At 42.5% G+C, this 19220-nt stretch overlaps 1 protein-coding gene across 1 annotated transcript in view; it reads right to left on the bottom strand.

Annotated features, from left to right (window-relative positions):
- The window catches only part of LOC141476782 (transcription factor RFX3-like), a 71478-nt gene extending 56266 nt beyond the window's left edge, over nt 1-15212 (bottom strand). The window contains exons 1-3 of the mRNA XM_074165581.1: nt 15027-15212; nt 10700-10881; nt 6955-7074 (exon numbers count right to left, since the gene is read on the bottom strand). Coding sequence (XP_074021682.1) covers nt 6955-7074; nt 10700-10881; nt 15027-15212 — 488 coding nt within the window. The remainder of the gene's footprint in view (nt 1-6954; nt 7075-10699; nt 10882-15026) is intronic.
- Between the last annotated feature and the right edge of the window lie 4008 nt (nt 15213-19220).

The raw sequence follows: 19220 nt of genomic DNA, 5'->3' as shown, positions 1-19220 counted from the left end.
AGCGGCACCGGCCAAGGCCACGCCGACACCGGTGCCAACGGCATCGGCTGCCCCCCCACCGGCTCCGGCTCCGGCTCCAGCTCCGGCCAGGCCCGCACCTCCACCAACACCGGCTCCGGCCCCGGCCCAAGCCGCGCCCCGGCACGTCCCGGCCCCGGTCACTCAGCAGCCGGCGGTAAAAGTGACTCCGCCGCCCGCACCCCCCACATCTCCATTGCCAGCCCCTCCCACGCCCGCAGCTGCACCGGCCGCTCCAGCCCCGACAGCCAGCGCTGTCACTGCTCCAGCTCCCAAACCGAGCCCTGCTGCTCCCCCAGCGCCAGCAGAACCGGCACAAGTTGCTCCGGTGACCAGGAAGCAGAAAAAGAGGTCGGCTCGGTCCCCTGCCCCTTACGACAAAGACCTGCCCAAGCCAGACAGCGTGGGAGAGGGTTCCTCTGATGAAGATCCAGGAGAGGGTCCTTCTGGTGTAGATAAAGGAAAGCACCCTCTTACAACAGAGTCAACAGCTCCTTCTCAGGTAGAGAGGGGAGAGGGTCCTTCTCAGCCAGCCTCGATACAGGATGATGCCTCAGATGTAGATGTAATTATTAACTCTTTGTCCTTAAAGGATTTGCGAAATCTGAGGAAGGATTTTACTCGTCATGATGGGGAGCCACTTCTCTCTTGGTTGCTCCGATGCTGGGACAGTGGAGCTAATTCCATAGACTTAGATGGTAGAGAGGCCAACCAGCTGGGAAATCTGGCCAAAGAGGGAGGTATTGATAAAGCAATTGGGAATAAGGGAAACGTTCTCAGTCTCTGGAGGCGACTGCTATCAGCCATAAAGAGCAGATATCCCTTTAAGGATGATATCCAATGCCGTCCAAGCAAATGGACCAGCATGGAGAAAGGTATTAAGTACTTGAGAGAACTGGCTATTTGAGAAGTGATTTATGGAGATTGGCAAGTGACTATAGATCCTGATGAAATGCCATGTCAACGACCTTTGTTGAAAAAGTTTGTGCAGAGCGCACCATCGGTGTATTCCCACACTTTGTCAACAATGGTCTGGGGAGGATCCGATACTGATACACCAACTGTAAATGAGGTCACTGACAGGGTACGACAGTATGAAGATAGTCTCTCTCGTCCCATCGGTGTTGCAGCAATAGAAAACCTGACTAAGAAAGTGGCTGAACAAACTGAGAAGATGGCTCAACAGAATAAGACACAGATTGAGGCAATAGAGAATATAAGCAAGACACAAACTAAGACAATGACTGAAACAACAGAGAACATAGCTAAGACACAGAATGAGACAATGGAGAAAATGACCAAGGCAATAGTTGAGCAAAACGAGACAATTTTTCACAAACTGCTTGAAAAACTTTCTGAGATTGGGAAAGAATCCTACTCTTCTCCAGCTCAGACTCAAGTTGCAGCTCAGACTGAGGTGCCTGCTCAGACCCAAGTTGCAGTTAAGACCAAAGTTGCAGCCATTAAGAAAAAAACGCCCTCCTATGAGACCAACCAAAGGGAAACAGGACTCACTCCGAGGTTTCCTGTGGCTTTGCCTCTGCAATTATGGAGAGGACATGAGGAGATGGGATAAAAAACCTACTTCAGCCCTACAGTCACGAGTGCTTGAGTTGCAAGGTAAAGCAAACAGAAGAAAGGATGGTTACATGAATATGGCTGCTCCAGTCCAGGGCTGCTCATTGCCCCTGTCCAGACAGGAACTCACCTTGGAATTGGAGATGCTGTCCTCAACATTAGGGTTGCCCTGCCTCCAGCCAGGAGGAGGAGAGGGATAACCGAGTTTATTGGACTGTGTGGATTCGATGGCCTGGCACATTAGAGCCACGAAAGTATAAAGCCCTGGTGGACACTGGTGCACAGTGTACCCTAATGCCATCGAATCATAGAGGGACAGAATCTGTCACTATTGCAGGAGTGACAGGAGGATCTCAAGAACTGACTGTACTGGAGGCCGAAGTGAGCTTGAACAAGAATAAATGGGAGAAGCACCCCATTATCACTGGCCCAGATGTTCCATGCATCCTTGGCATAGACTACCTCAAGAGAGGGTATTTCAAAGACCCGAAAGGGTATCGGTGGGCTTTTGGTGTAGCAGCTGTAGAGGCTGAGGACATGACACAGCTGCCTACCTTACCTGGCCTTTCAGATGACCCTTCTGTGGTAGGATTGCTGAAGGTTAAGGAACAGCAGGTACCACTTGCTACTTCCACGGTGCATGGACAACAGTATTGCACTAACCGTGATTCTTTGATTCCCATTCAGAACCTGATTCGTCGGCTGGAGACCCAAGGAGTAATCAGCAAGACTCGCTCACCCTTTAACAGCCCTATATGGCCAGTGCGCAACTCTGATGGTGACTGGCGTCTAACAGTAGACTATCGTGGCCTGAATGAAGTCACACCACCACTGAGTGCTGCTGTGCCAGACATGCTAGAACTGCAATATGAACTAGAGTCGAAGGCAGCCAAGTGGTATGCTACAATTGACATTGCTAATGCCTTTTTCTCTATTCCTTTAGCAGCAGAGTGCAGGCCACAGTTCGCTTTCACCTGGAGGGGTGTCCAGTATACCTGGAATCGACTGCCCCAGGGGTGGAAACAGCCCTACTATTTGCCATGGACTGATCCGGACTGCACTGGAGAAGGCTGAAGCTCCAGAACACCTGCAATACATTGATGACATCATTGTGTGGGGTAATAAAGCAAAGGAAGTTTTCAAGAAAGGTAAGAAAGTAATCAAGATTCTTCTGAAAGCAGGTTTTGCTGTGAAAAGAGGTAAGGTCAAGGGACCTGCACGAAACATCCAGCTCTTGGGAATTAAATGGCAAGATGGCCGTCGCCAGATCCCAATGGAGGTGATTAATAAAATAACAGCTATGTCACCACCTACTAACAAAAAAGAAACACAAGCCTTCTTAGGCGTTGTGGGTTTCTGGAGAATGCATATTCCAGGTTATAGTCAGATTGTGAAACCTCTCTATGAAGTGACTCGAAAGAAAAATGAGTTTGTGTGGGGTCCTGAGCAACGACAAGCCTTTGAGCAAATTAAACAAGAGATTGTGCGTGCAGTAGCACTTGGACCAGTCCGAAGAGGACAGGACATTAAAAATGTGCTGTACACTGCAGCTGGAGACAATGGCCCTACCTGGAGCCTATGGCAGAAAGCACCAGGGGAGACTCGAGGTCGACCCCTGGGATTCTGGAGTCGAGGCTATACAGGCTCCGAGGCCAACTATACTCCAACTGAGAAAGAAATCTTGGCAGCATATGAAGGAGTTAGAGCTGCTTCAGAAGTAATTGGTACTGAAGTGCAGCTCCTCCTGGCGCCCCGATTACCAGTGTTGGGTTGGATGTTCAAAGGTAAAGTTCCTTCTACGCATCATGCCACCGATGCTACCTGGAGTAAGTGGGTTGCCTTAATCACACAGCGAGCTCGAATAGGAAATCCAAATCGTCCAGGAATTGTAGAAGTGATCACAAACTGGCCCGAAGGCGGAGATTTCACAATGCCACCAGAGGAGGTGGTAACACGTGCTGAGGAAGCCCCACCATATAATGAACTCTCAGATAATGAGAAACAGTATGTTTTGTTCACTGATGGATCTTGTCGTATTGTAGGAAAGCATCGAAGATGGAAAGCTGCTGTATGGAGTCCTACATGACGAATTGCAGAAGCTACTGAAGGAGAAGGTGAATCAAGTCAATTTGCAGAGGTAAAAGCTATCCAGCTGGCCCTAGACATTGCTGAACGAGAAAAGTGGCCAATACTCTATCTTTATACTGACTCATGGATGGTGGCAAATGCTCTGTGGGGATGGTTAAAACAATGGAAGCAGAGCAACTGGCAGCGCAGAGGTAAACCCATTTGGGCTGCTGAATTATGGCAAGATATTGCTGACCAGCTAGAGAAACTAGTCGTGAAAGTACGCCATGTAGATGCCCACGTACCTATGAGTCGAGCCACTGAGGAACATCGAAACAATCAGCAAGTGGACCGAGCAGCTAAGATTTTCCAGACAGATTTAGACTGGGAACATAAAGGTGAATTATTCTTAGCTCGATGGGCCCATGACACTTCAGGTCATCAAGGAAGAGATGCAACATACAAATGGGCTCGTGACCGAGGGGTGGATTTAACCATGGACGCTATTGCGCAGGTTATCCACGATTGTGAAACATGCGCAGAAATCAAGCAAGCTAAAAGGTTAAAACCTTTGTGGCATGGAGGTCGGTGGTTGAAATACAAGTATGGGGAGGCTTGGCAAATCGACTACATCACACTCCCTCAAACCCACCAGGGTAAGCATTACGTGCTTACAATGGTGGAAGGAAGCACCAGATGGTTGGAAACCTATGCCGTGCCCCATGCCACTGCCCGTAATACCATCCTGGGTCTTGAAAAGCAAGTCTTGTGGTGACATGGTACTCCAGAAAGAATTGAGTCACTCAATGGAACTCATTTCAAAAACAATCTTATAAGTAGCTGGGCCAAAGAACATGGTATTGAGTGGATATATCATATCCCCTATCATGCACCAGCTTCTGGGAAAATTGAACGATACAATGGATTGTTAAAAACTACCCTGAAAGCGATGGGTGGTGGATCCTTTAAAAATTGGGACAAGCACTTAGCGGAAGCTACTTGGTTAGTTAATACTAGGGGATCCATCAATCGAGGTGGTCCTGCTCCATCAGACCTTTTACATATTGTAGAAGGGGATAAAGTCCCTGTGGTGCATGAAAGGAATATGCTAGGGAAAACTGTATGGGTTTTTCCTGCCTCGGGCAAAGGCAAACCCATTTGTGGGACTGTTTTTGCTCAAGGACCTGGATGTACTTGGTGGGTGATGCTGAAGAATGGAGAAGTTCAATGTGTACCTCAAGGGAATTTGACGCTGGGTGAGAATACTTAATTCTGAGTATGATGTTAGTTGTTTATAATACTAGCAGTGGTCTATAAGTGTTTTCCAGGATGACACTGCAATGATGAAACCTAGCCGGATTGATCAAATGGCGTCTAGTAAAACTTCTCCAAGATGGACATGTTACCCATGGGCACGAACCACAATGAATTTCACACTGTCTTTCCTACCCTGAGAACCTGATCTGCTGTGAAATGGACTTAGCTTTTGTATATACAGATAAATTATAACTGAGTGACTTACATATATCTATCTATATATGTATGTGTGTATAGATTTTATAGATGATAGTAGTTGTAATATAAGCATGATGCAAATGGTATGGAATAAGGGGTGGAATGTCCCGGTTTGAAGTAAAACAGAACCAATTTTCTGTTCTGTAACTTTACATCCTAGCTAGGCCTCCTCTAACTCTCTGAAATTAACAGCATATTGTGGAGAAAACTGCTCATTCTCAGAATGATAAGACCAATGTTTGTGCTCCATGCCAAGGAATGGTATGCAGAGAGGCCCTTGCTTATACTTACTGCCATAACAACCAAGGTCAGCCAATTTCGTTATTTGCCCCCTTAGAGGGTCGGAAACGGAAAAAACGTAGAGGGGTCACATCAGTGGGGAGGAGTGGACAGGACAGGTGACCCAAACCTGACCAGCAGGGGTATTCCATCCCATCTGCCCCATGCTCAGTATAAAAGCTGAGGGATCAAAGGGTCAGCCCCCTTCCTGCGATGGCCGACGTCCAGAGAGGACTCTGTCTGTTCATCTGCCTTTGATCCCGAGCCGTGTGTTCCTGACTCCAGAGCTGGAATCCAGTTTCCATCTGTGGCTGAGTCCAGTCTGGGACTTCCCCAGTGCCTGCCGGTGACGTGACTGTCATCCTGGGAGCTTGATACGGTTTTGTATATATTGTATCTATTTCATTATTTTCTTCTTTATTTTTATTTTAATATTAATTCTTCATTAAAGTAGCTTAGTTCATTCTAAACTTCTGAATCTCCTTATCTCTTTCTCCTCCTCTCTCTCTCTTTTTGGGGGGAGGGGGGAGGGGGGGGGGAAGGGCCATCTGTCGGTCTGGTTTTGGTAAATTCGGCCGAAACCACAACACTTGCTAAAGTCAATATAGACAATATGCATCACTCTCCCCTCATCCAATGAGCCAGTCACCTCATTGTAGAAGGCTATTGGGTTGGTCAAGCATAATTTCCCCTTCATAAATCCATGCTGACAACTCCCAATCATCTTGTCCTTCATAGGTGGGCTTCTAACACCATCCCTCCACACTCAGACAGTCTCTCTATATTCCTCCTGGGTTCCCTGACCTTGCTTCCACCTCTTGTATACTTTCTTTTTATGTTTGAGCTTTGTCAGGAGCTCCTTTTTCATCCATGCAGGCCTACTGCCACATTTGCTTGACTTCCTGCATGTCGGGATGGACCATTCTTTAGCTTCGAGGAGGTGATCCTTGAAAAATCAACCAGCTCTTTTGGACCCCTTTACCCTGTAGTACTGTCTCCCATAGGATTATTCCAAGCAGAGCCTAGAAGAGGCCCAAGTTTTCTCTCCTCAAGTACAGGGTTTTGATACATCAGTTCTTGCCAGGAGGAGGAAATCAACACAAAGCTGAACCTAATCACAAGCTCTTCTATAATTTTATATATGGGCTGGTTAAAGTAAAGAAAATGAACAACAGAATTTGAAATTCAAAGCTCCTATTACTTTTTTTTTCCAGCTTGTGGGAAAATAACCCAAGACTGCCAAGAAGTGTCTGTTAAGAAGAATTGCATGATATTTTACTTTTATTATAACTTTTTTAAACTTTAGGAGTTTTTAGGTATGTGCTCTCTCATGTCTGCTGATATCAGACTCCAGTGATATCAACTGCAGATATGACAAATTTTTCACAAGAGAAGTTAAACAATTTTCATTAGAGGTTCAACTTTGCCACATAAATGAGGACAGGTAATTCTCCAAGAACTAGAAATAAGAAAAAGTAGTTTCATTTAACATCGTACCTCTGTTTCTGCTGCGTGGGCTGCTGTCTCATAGCCATATATTGCATGTCCTCTTGTAGTCGATTAAGAGGAGAATCTGGTTTGACACGAATTCCATAATAATGGTATTTAGAGTTCCCCCTTTATGAAAGAACAAAAATAACATTAGTTTTATGCATATAGATCATGCTCACTTCACAATTTCCCTTGACTGGAAAACAGTATAGAATCATAGAATCATAGAATTGTCTAGGTTGGAAGGGACCTTTAAGATCATCTAGCCCAACCATCAACCTAACTCTGATAAAAAAAATAAATCACTAAACCATGTCACTAAGCACTATGTCAACCCATCTTTTGAATACCTCCAGGGATGGTGTCTCAACCATTTCCCTGGGCAGCCCCAGCTCCCTCAGCCTCTCCTCATAAGACTTACTCTCCAGACCCCTCACCAGCTTCATTGCCCTTCTCTGGACCCACTCCAGCACCTCAATGTCTTTTTTGTGGTAAGGGGCCCAAAACTGGACACAGTACTTGAGGTGGGGCCTCACCAGTGCCGAGTACAGGGGGATGATCACCTCCTGAGTCCTACTCACCACGCTGTTCCTGATACAGGCCAGGATGCTGCTGGCCTTCTTGGCCACCTGGGCACACTGCTGGCTCATGTTCAGCTGACAGTCGACCAACACCCCCAGGTCCTTTTCTGCCGGGCAGCTCTCCAGCTGCTCTTCCCCAAGCCTGCAGCGCTGCATGGGGTTGTTGTGACCCAAGTGCAGGACCCGGCACTTGGCCTTGTTGAATCTCATGCCATTGGCCTTGGCCCACCGATCCAGCCTGTCCGGATCCCTCTGCAAAGCCTTTCTACCCTCCAGCAGGTCGACACTGCCACCCAACTTGGTGTCATCTGCAAACTTACTGAGGGTGCACTCGATCCCCTCATCCAGATCATTGATGAAGATGTTAAAGAGAACTGGCCCCAGTACTGAGCCCTGGGGGACACCACTCGTGACCGGCCGCCAACTGGATTTAACTCCATTCACCACCACTCTCTGGGCCCGGCCCTCCAGCCAGTTTTTAACCCAGTGGAGAGTACTCCCATCCAAGCCATAGGCAGCCAGTTTCTCCAGGAGGATAATGTGGGAGACTGTATCAAAGACCTTATTAAAGTCCAGGTAAACAACATCCACAGCCTTTCCCTCATCCACCAAGTAGGTCACTTTGTCATAGAAGGAGATCAGGTTTGTCAAGCAGGACCTGCCCCTCATGAACCCGTGCTGGCTGGGCCTGATCACCTGGGCATCCTTCATGCTCTGCATAATGGCACTCAGGATGATCTGTTCCATGACCTTCCCAGGCACTGAGGTCAGACTGACAGGACTGTAGCTCCCCGGATCATCCTTCCGACCCTTCTTGTGGATGGGTGTCACATTTGCTAGACGCCAGTCAGCTGGGACCTCCCCAGTTTGCCAGGACTGCTGGTAAATGATGGAAAGCGGCTCAGTGAGCACTTCCGCCAGCTCCCTCAGTACCCTCGGGTGGATCCCATCTGGCCCCATAGACTTGTTTATATCCAGGTGTTGGAGCAGGTCCCTCACCACCTCCCTTTGGATTAAAAGGGCTTCATTCTGCTCCCGCCCCTATCTGCTAGCTCAGGGGTCTGGGTGCTCAGGGAACAACCTACTCTATTACTAAAGATGGAGGCAAAGAAGGCATTAAGTACCTCAGCCTTCTCCTCATCCTTTGTCACTACGCTACCTCCCGCATCCAATAGAGGATGGAGATTCTCCCGAGTCCTCCTCTTGTTACTAATATATTTATAGAAATTCTTTTTATTGTTTTTAACATCCAAGGCCAGGTTAAGTTCTAGTTGGGCTTTGGCCTTTCTAATCTTTTCCCTACATAGCCTTGCAACACCTTTGTAATCTTCCTGAGTGGCCTGCCCCTTTTTCCAAAGGCCATAAACTCTCCTTTTTTCCCTGAGTTGTGACAATGTCTCTTTGTTCAGCCAGGCCAGTCTTTTCCCCCGACGGCTTGCTTTACAGTGCACAGGGATGGCCTGCTCCTGCGCTTTTAAGAGTTCTTCCTTGAAAAACGTCCAGCCTTCCTGGACTCCTTTGCCCTTCAGGGCTGCCTCCCAGGGGACTCTGTCGAGCAGGCTCTTGAAAAGATCAAAGTCTGCCCTCCGGAAGTCCATGATGGCAGTCCTGCTGGCTCCCCTCCTTGCTTCCCTGAGAATCGAGAACTCTATCATTTCATGGTCACTGTGCCCATGACAGCCTCCAACCGTCACATTCCCCACAAGTCCTTCTCTATTTACAAACAGTAGATCCAGCGGGGCTCCTTCCCTAGTTGGCTCTCTCACCAGCTGTGTCAGGAAGTTATCCTCAACACCCTCCCGGAACCTCCTAGACTGTTCCCTCTCAGCTGTATTGTGTGCCCAGCTGATATCTGGTAGGCTGAAGTCTCCCACCAGGACAAGGGCAAGCGATCCTGAGACCTCTCCCAGCTGCTTATAGAATTTTTCATCTACCTCTACATTCTGATTGGGCGGTCTGTAACAGACTCCCACCACGATATCAGCCTTGCTGGCCCTTGCCCTGATTCTTACCCATAGGCGCTCAACCCTACTATTACCCTCAATTAGTTCTTGACATTTGTAACCCTCCCTAACATACAGGGCCACCCCTCCTCCTCTCCTTCCTTGCCTGTCCCTTCTGAAGAGTTTGTAGCCATCCATTGCAGCACTCCAGTCATGCGAGTCATCCCACCATGTTTCCGAGATGGCGACTACATCATAGCTTTCCTGCCACACAATGGCTTCCAGCTCCTCCTGTTTGTTGCCCATGCTGTGTGCGTTAGTGTAAAAGCACTTCAGCTGGGCTACTGGTCCCACCACCTTTTTGGTGTAGGAAGGCCTAACTTCTACCTGACCATTCCCAGGCACAGCCATAGTTCCTGATCCATCGATGACCCTTGTGTCTCTGCTGATGTATTCCCCCCCTTCCCCCTTCAAACTTAGTTTAAAGACCGTTTGATGAGGCCTGCCAACTCCTGTGCAAAGAGTACCTAAAAGTTAGACTTGACTTTCCTCTCACTCTAGTATAAAGCTGATGCAACTCCACTAGCTTCTAGAAATCAGTTCACTTAAACTATATTTTCCAGCACTTTACTGTTGGACTTAATTTAAATAGAATAAGGAAAGTAAAAACCAAATAAATGACTTATGCAGTGATGGTGAATAAAACGATTCCATACATGAGGTATGTTTTTGAGTGAGTGAGGGTTTGTGTATGTTTCACTAGTCAACTTAAGTCCTGATCAGCTGGCGAGGAAGAACAGAATTGGGCTACCTGTGTTCATGTTTATGGGAGTGCTATTGGTGTCTTCGTGAATGCTGGTAAAGGCATTGCTCTGTTAGCTTGTGTGGTTGGCTGTGTTAGTGTCGTGTGTGTTTATCTGCGTCTTTGGAACACATGATCAGTCTCACTACTAGCTGGACCTGAAAATGGGAACAGCAGTAGCTGCATCCATTGGACTGAGATAGAAGATATCTGGGTCTTGTCTTAAGAGTACATGGAATCTGGCTATAGCAGACCAGGAGTCCCCTGGGTCCTGAAGTCCACTGAATTTGGCAACTCTCTTAACAGTAAGGTTTTACATATTTTTTTATTTGTTTGTTTGCTTGCTTGTTCTTAACATACAAGCTTCACGTTCACAATTATTATTGATATGTTTTATTATACTTTAAGATTTTATTAACGCAAACCTGGTTCCCAGTCTTCTGGTCCGTAATCCCATGAAGATTGACCGTATGAGTTTTCCAAAGGAGGCAGCATTGACTGGATCTAACTTGTGCTCCTGACAATGACGTAAGTAATGGTTGTAAAGGGTACTTCTGGGGAGACTCACTCCTTCTGCAGTTTCATAGTTGTCTAAAAGCCATTGGAGCTATATCAAATAGGAAAGAGTGAACATATGTAAATTCAGTATTACTCCATTAAAAAAAACCTTAATCGTGCAACACAGTCCTCTGATATTTTTTTAGACAACTCTTAAGGCCTGTTTAATACAGTGACTTTGTTCTTCAAGCAAATATAATCTCTTTGGAAGCATATAGGCAAACAGTTTCTAATACATCATTGTACCTTTGTACAGAACAAATATTAACTGACATACACACAAACCCCAAGTAAAATGGTCACTTTAATGACATTTAACAGTATAGGAGAACAACAGAATAAAATGGAAAAATTTTTATAGTGATCATATGTAAATTCTGTGGTTTCAGTTTTTTGGGATGCTAACATTTTACCTTGCTTATACCCCCCTACCCCCATGGTTTCATATCCTTGGAATTTCCCTTTAATTTCAGCTTGAATAATTCCAAAATTTTGTTTTCTGCTTGCATTTACTACTTAATTACTTCAGAATTAGTTACTTATTATACCAAAATGAATCAGCATGAACATCTAAATTTTCCAGGTTCACAAATCTTACCAAAACTCTGGGCTTAGTTTGAGCATCCAATAAATCCCCACGCCATGGATTTGGTTTTGACATTTGGAACAAAATTTTATTCCAATATGCTGAAGCCTCACACAGTTGTATAATCCATTTCAATTTATTCCACCAAAGCAATTAATATGACCAAGATATGTGTTTAAAGTACAGTAAAAGATATATAAAATATATGTGACATTTAATACACTGCTCTGCAGGGTTATAGATCACCGAACAAATTCTGTTCTACTAATGTTTGATATAACTTGTCATTTAAAGAACATGGATATCAATATTTTAATGTCCATTACTTATGAAATATGTTTTCACTCTGACCCTTCTTTATTGCAGAACTACTAGTAAAATTTAGATTATAATGAATATATTGGACATACAGTTCTGTTTAAGTCACTTGTGAGCAATTTACCAAGCACAATACATGAAAAATGCAAAAAAAAAAAAAAAATTAGGAAAAGATTTACTCCAGACCTTTCAAGGACCAACTTCATATTTACTTTCTTACAGAAAACATCACCAGAATTATCATGCTTAAGTTTCTAAAAAAGAGCTCTATGTAAAGATGCAGGAAAAGCAAGATCTAACTGGTTCCAAGATAGATTCAGATAATGTTGCACTTTAAATAAACATAACAAAAAAGTGCAGTACATCATCCTTATATCAAGTTGTAGATATAAACACATTATTAAAAAATTCTTAACATGCACAAATGTATTTTATCTTGAGCATTTACAATTCTGAAATAAAGCCTAGGAAAATTATTATTGTAAACTTTACCTTTACTTGAGTGTATTAATAAAACCATTTCACTAATCACCTAAGTATATCTTAATTATATCGTGCAACCTTTCCATTTAATCTATATTAATTAGATTATGGAATATGAGCTATTTCTTTTTTAACTCACATAGAAAAAATGATTGACAAACAAACAAAATTATTTCCCAATTAACTTCTAAATATAGCATTAGACTTTTTTTTCCAGATGAATTATAATTTATTAGGATTCATTTAAGTGCATTTTACTAATGATCTGTATTTGACAGATATTCTTTCAACCACAGCTTGGCATTAGCCAACAATGGAAAGTAAAACCCAAGATAAGTATAAAATAAGGATTTTTGCTCTAGGGTGAAGATATGTCAATAACAAAATCTTGACGTGTTTACTTGGTAGGTTACAGCCTGGAAAGAATAGTGCCAATAGCTGAATACCATGTAAAAAGGTAAATAAATTACAGACATGATAAAGTTATTGCAACCAACCTTAAACACATTTTTGTATTTGCAGAAATCTAATTCCAAAACTGAAATGTCCAGATTTAGATTTCTGACTTCTTGATTTGTAATATTGGAATGGTATGAAATGATTTATACAGAATAGGTAAATTGACTCCAACTTCAATGAAACTTCAATATTTAGAAAACATTAGATTATAAATTAGTTAAGTCGATCACATGCAGAAAGAAATCAGGAAAGAAAATTAAATAGAGGAAAATGAAAAAATCATTAAAACAAACAGGTATTACCTTAGGCAACAAAAGGCCAGCTAAAGGAAGAAGATAGGACTAAAACCATATTTACTGTCCTTATTTGAGTCATAATTCAATAAACATTTTAAAAATAGGGAAAACATCCAGTAAGTTTGATCTGGGTTCAATTAATATATTCCAAAATGACTGAGGCTAGGAAAGAACAATTATTACAGCAAGATGCTGTCTTTTTTTTTTTCACATAATCAACAGTAAATCCTCCCATTTGTCTTTCAGTAGTTTTGAAAGTACCTCAAAACAGTTAAGAAACATCAGGATAAACGTACCATAACAAACAGATGCAAATCTCATTATTAGGAAGCCATTTTCATAGAATCATAGAATGGTTTGGGTTGGAAGGGCCCTTTAAAGGTCATCTAGTCCCACCCCCCTGTCATGGGCAGGGACATCTCCCACTAGACCAGGTTGCTCAAAGCCCCATCCAGCCTGGTCTTGAACACTTCCAGGGATGGGGCATCCACAACTTCCCCAGGCAACCTGTTCCAGTTTCTCACCACCCTCAACATAAAGTACTTTCTTCCTTATGTCCAATTTAAATCTACCCTCTTTCAGTTTTAAACCATTGTCCCTTTTCCTGTCACTACAGGCCCTGGTAAAAAGTCTCTATCCCTCTTTCTTATAACCCCCTTTAAGTATTGAAAGGCCACAATAAGGTCTCCCTGGAGCCTTCTCTTCTCCAGGCTGAACAACCCTAACTCTCTCAGCCTTTTCTCATAGGAGAGGTGTTCCAGCCCTCTGATCATTCTTGTGGCCCTCCTCTGGACCCACTCTAAGAGAACTGGATGCCCCAGAGCTGTATGCAGTACTCCAGGTGGGGTCTTAAGAGGGCAGAGGGGCAGAATTGACCTGCTCACCACACTTCCTTGTACACAGCCTAGGATGCAATTGACCTTCTGGGCTGGAAGCGCACATTGCTGGCTCATGTCCAATTATTTTAGCATTTTCTAAGAAAAGTAAATTCTCTTCCAGGAATCTATACTGTGTCCTGCTGTCTTTTTCTACCATGATGTTAAACTTTGACAAAAGAATTTTGGTTTTCACCTCCATATTACCACATTCTTGGGGGGAGAGTCAACAAATCAAAATAAGCATATAGCCTCTACCCAATATACTCATATAATTCATATCACAATCAGTATTTATATTTATTTGGTAAAGGAATACAAGAATCTGAAAAAATATGTAAGATTATGTTGGTTAGTAAGGCTTGAGAAGCAAAAAGGATGCAGTATGTATAGAAATTTAGCAGTATTATAAAATGCAAAACTATTTATACCAACTGAAGAAAAAACGTTGTTTACATAACATTTCAAGAAAGACTAGCACTGTTTAAAAACAAACTGAAAATTAAACTTTGAGCCTTTCTCCTTTATCTAAAAGTTATATTTAGTGGCTTTACCACTATATTTGCAACCATCTTTTTATCCAAGCATCTTCAGCTTTCTCTTATGGAAAATTCCTAACTACAGTATTTGCAAAGACAGAACAAAGCAAGAGGCAGAAGAATAAAATGTATTAGAGACTAACAGGTTGTTTTAATTTTTTTAATCTCATAAAATGTGTCTTCAGAATTCTTATCTTATAATAAACTTATTCAGAGTAATAGAAATATTTAAAAAGAAATCTAAATTATATTTTTTATTCGAAGTGTGTGCTTTCCCCCTTCACCTGCTCCTAAATTATTATATTGGGTACACAAATTGTAGAAAAGTATTTTAAAATGTCAAATCCAGTCTACTTAAGAATTATTTAATTATTATTTTTACATTTACATTAGGACCTGCAGAACAGGTAAAAATGTTAAGCTGTGTTAACACAATACAGAACCTAGAAAAGTAATGCACTCCACAATATGTCATGACACCCTACCAAAATACAGTGACAGAAGATGTAGTTTACAAGCAACTAAAATGGAAAGATTAAAAGCAAAAAGTAGCAATACATTAAAACAAATATTTAGAGGCAGGCTAAGCATGCAGAACAAGCAAGAGATTAGCTTTCATGAAAGAAGACATGACTTACATGGCTGTTGAGAAGAGAGCTTCTGTGAGTAGAAAGACCATCAGACTTTTGCAGTGTCTCAATCGCCATTTCAATCTGATAATAGATGTCATTAAAAATTGACTCAAGACAAGACAGTAAAAAAGGCTGATCAGAAAAATTCTGACAGATTGCCTTAAGTTCAACAGTAATATCTAGTTCAGTCATGGCTAAGGGATATTTTCTACTTAAAGGCCTCATCTTGAAGTCCCCATGAAGGCAAACCTCCCCAGTGAAGTCAGGGAGACATTTTGCTTGCATATATATTGCAGGATCCCACTTTCAAAGTCCAATTTACCTTCCTCCCTGCTCATAATATAAGAGAAGTGGATTTATCAGTAAGCTACACTGCAAACAGTAAAAATTACTGAATAATCAATGTTTTCAATAAAAGAAAAAAAAATCCCAGAATAAAATCCTAAGAAAGGCTTCAAGGTTTCTTTCTCCAAGTATTTGAGAAAGACCTGTGCACACTCTGAATGTGAATTAAAAACAAAATTTCTGCTCTCTGCAGCCATGGAGTAAAATCTCAATCATTCAGTAGATTTTCTGCTGTTAGTTTCATTGGACAGGATATCACCCCTAGAGCCTGTCAGAGCATTCTTTGAATATCCAGAGCTCTCAAAGTAAACAAAAATTGGAGGTTTACACAGACAGCAAGATCCATCCTTAAAAAAAAAGAAAAAAAAATCAGATGGGTTCAGAATAATACATTTAAAAGAAAAAGTATTATATACCACTAATTATACAGTAGTATTACTCCTAATACAAATGTGTAAACAACAATACCCGTTCCCATTCTCCCCCTCCATATTAATACATCTTTTGATTAATTCTGTCAGCATTAAAAATAAATTTACAATCTAACTGTAGTTTAGCTACAGAGCTAGAATAGCAAAAGCACTGAAAATGAGAGAGACAATGGAATGTACAGTAAAAGAAGGCACATAATTAGCCACATTAAATGGAAAAAACACAAAATCAATGGAAAACCATCTGTGGATTTAAAACCACCTACTCCCCCTGTAGACAGTTTTTAACTCCTCCTAACTCCTTCAGTCTTTCCTCATAGGGTAGGTTCTCCACTCCTTTGATCATCTTTGTGGCCCTCCTTTGTTAGGTTAGGGGCTGACCTGCTGGAGAGCAGCTCTGCAGAAAGGGACCTGGGAGTCCTGGTGAACAACAAGTTGTCCGTGAGGCAGCAATGTGCCCTTGCGGCCAAGAAGGCAAATGGCATCCTGGGGTTCATTAAAAAGAGCCTGGCCAGCAGGTCGAGGGAGATGATCCTCCCCCTCTACTCTGCCCTGGTGAGGCCCCATCTGGAGTACTGTGTCCAGTTCTGGGCTCCCCAGTTCAAGAAAGACAGGGAACTGCTGGAGAGGGTACAGCAAAGGGCTACAAAGATGATTAGGGGCCTGGAGCATCTCTCTTATGAGGAAAGGGTGAGGGACTTGGGTCTTTTTAGTCTGGAGAAGAGAAGACTGAGGGAGGATCTGATCAATGCCTATAAATACTTAAAGGGTGGGTGTCAAGAGGATGGGGTCAGGCTCTTTTCAGTGGTGCCCAGCAACAGGACAAGGGGCAACGGACACAAGATGGAACACAGGAAATTTCATCTCAACATGAGGAAAATCTTCTTTACTTTGAGGGTAACAGAGCACTGGAACAGGCTGCCCAGAAAGGTTGTGGAGTCTCCTTCTCTGGAGATATTCAAAACCCGTCTGGATGCGTTCCTGTGCAACCTGCTCTAGGTGAACCATCTTTGGCAGGGGTTTGGATTAGATGATCTCTGAAGGTCCCTTCCAACCCCTACAATTCTGTGATTCTGTGATGCTGTAATTTATAAAACTGTTGTAACTTTTTAAATCCTACGGTCAAAGCTGGATTTTTATTTAGATGCCATTTATTTTGTATACTGTGTATGTTATAAAACTGTAAACATGACCAAAAAAAATGTCAGCCAAGATGGTCCTATATACAAGAGTCCTTTAAATGTTTTGTATTGATTTTAAATTCACTGAAACTCTGGCTGAAGCTTGAAATTCTGAGCTCGTTTGTATTTTAAGACATGCAGTTAGTTCAGCAGAGTGAATTTTTAATTTGGACCACAATATGTACAGTGTTATGATGAAAAAGTAATGAAGCTAAAACAGAATTACAATTCATGAAAGGATTTGTGAAAGGATTAAAAAAATCAAAGGAATAGTAGTAATTTAAGTAAATTCTTTCCAACTGTTAAACATTTGGGCCTCATTAAACCGTTAATTTTAAACTTTTCACTTAACTCATGAACCTTATGCCATTCTTCACTTCATGTTCATAATGACTTGGATCATTACACTTTAATGATTTATAACCTTTTATTAGCTATTGAACATAGTGGATATTTGGTCTTGTGTACTAACTTGGACTTTCAAATTGATATAGCTCAAAATACACAAGTAAATAACACTCAGATTTTCTAAAATGAAGAATATAGATTTTGCAGTAATTAAAAAATTTTAGCCGACGTTTCAAGAGCAACAAGCTTTATACCACGGCATGTGTTAAAATAAAATAGTCAAATGATAAAAAAATAGTTTATTTACCCAGATGATAATTTTGGCATTTAATCATAAAATCCTATGATGCTTCCTAAAATCAAACGGCACCAACATTTTGAACCCAGAACAACAACCAAGTCAGAACTTCTATGGTATAAACTATGGCCATCAGGGATTCTCCCTTGTTCTTCAGAGACAGCAAAAACCTCAAAAACTTAATTTTAAAAAGCTTTTCAAGTTATATACTATATTACTTGTTTTCACAGTTACTTAAGCTAATTTTTTTCTGTTTTATTCTTGATATTTCAAAAGCTTTAAGAGCAGCTGTGAGAAATTCACAGTTAACCTAGAGGGACTATAGTGCTGTCTAATGAAAACAAAACAATTTAAAAAAAAAAGGGGGGGGGGGGGGGAGGAAAAAGGCTCCAGAACCTGTATGGTCATCTAGTAGCACCTTCTTTTCAGAGCTAGAATCAAGCCATCTTTTACATTGCGATAGCATGTGTGCAGGCAAGATGATTTGGAGAAATCTCCTTGGGTATACCTGATTGATTTTATTAAACTAGGGCGTCACTGAATGCCTCCAATGGATGGTAAGTCAAGCATCTGCCACCAGACCAGATGTTATATTTTTTTTAGAACTAGGCAATTTAATCAACAGCCCTATTTAATAACAGGTACTTAAGGAGAACATGATGATGGAATCTTAGGGCAAATGGTTCAACAAGTGTATGCCAGGGGGGTGGAACACTGGAATTTCCCCCAAAAGGGGAAAGAAAAAACTAGATATTAGTAAGATAAGAAACGAACAAAGGCATGAGATCGTTGTTGACAGTAAAAATAGCCCTGGCCAGAGGAAATGGTACAAATCACAGAATCACAGAATCACAGAATCTTAGTGGTTGGAAGGGACCTTTGAGATCATCGAGTCCAACCACATTAAAAAACAAAAAAAAAACCACACAAACAAACAAAAAAACACAACACACAAAACCAAACAAACAACAACCCCCCCCCCCAAAAAAGAAAAAAAAAAAAAAGCACCCACCAACTAAACCCCACACCCACAACCTCACACACAACACCCCACCACAAACCAACAATCCCAGGCACTAGAGCATGCCCTGAAGAGCCACGTCTACACGTTTCTTAAATACCTCCAGGGATAGTGACTCCACCACCCCCCTGGGCAGGCTGTTCCAGTGCTTGACCACTCTTTCAGTAAAGTAATTCTTCCTAATATCTAATCTAAACCTCCCTTGCCGCAGCTTCATACCATTTCCTCTGGTCCTGTCGTTATTCCCTTGGGAGAAGAGGCCAACCCCTGCCTCTCTACAGTTTCCTTTCAGGTAGTTGTAGAGGGCAATGAGGTCTCCCCTCAGCCTCCTCTTCTCCAAACTAAACATGCCCAGTTCCCTCAGCCTCTCCTCATAGGACTTGTTCTCCAGACCCCTCACCAGCTTGGTGGCTCTCCTCTGGACACGCTCCAGCACTTCAATGTCTTTCCTGTAGTGAGGGGCCCAAAACTGAACACAGTACTCGAGGTGAGGCCTCACCAGGGCCGAGTACAGAGGCACGATGACTTCCCTGTCTGATGATGCAAGACAATCTGATGTCTGATGTCTGCAAGACA

Source organism: Numenius arquata, chromosome W (genome assembly GCF_964106895.1).
Source record: "Numenius arquata chromosome W, bNumArq3.hap1.1, whole genome shotgun sequence".
NCBI lineage: Eukaryota > Metazoa > Chordata > Aves > Charadriiformes > Scolopacidae > Numenius > Numenius arquata.
This window is presented reverse-complemented; position numbering and strand designations above follow the sequence as displayed.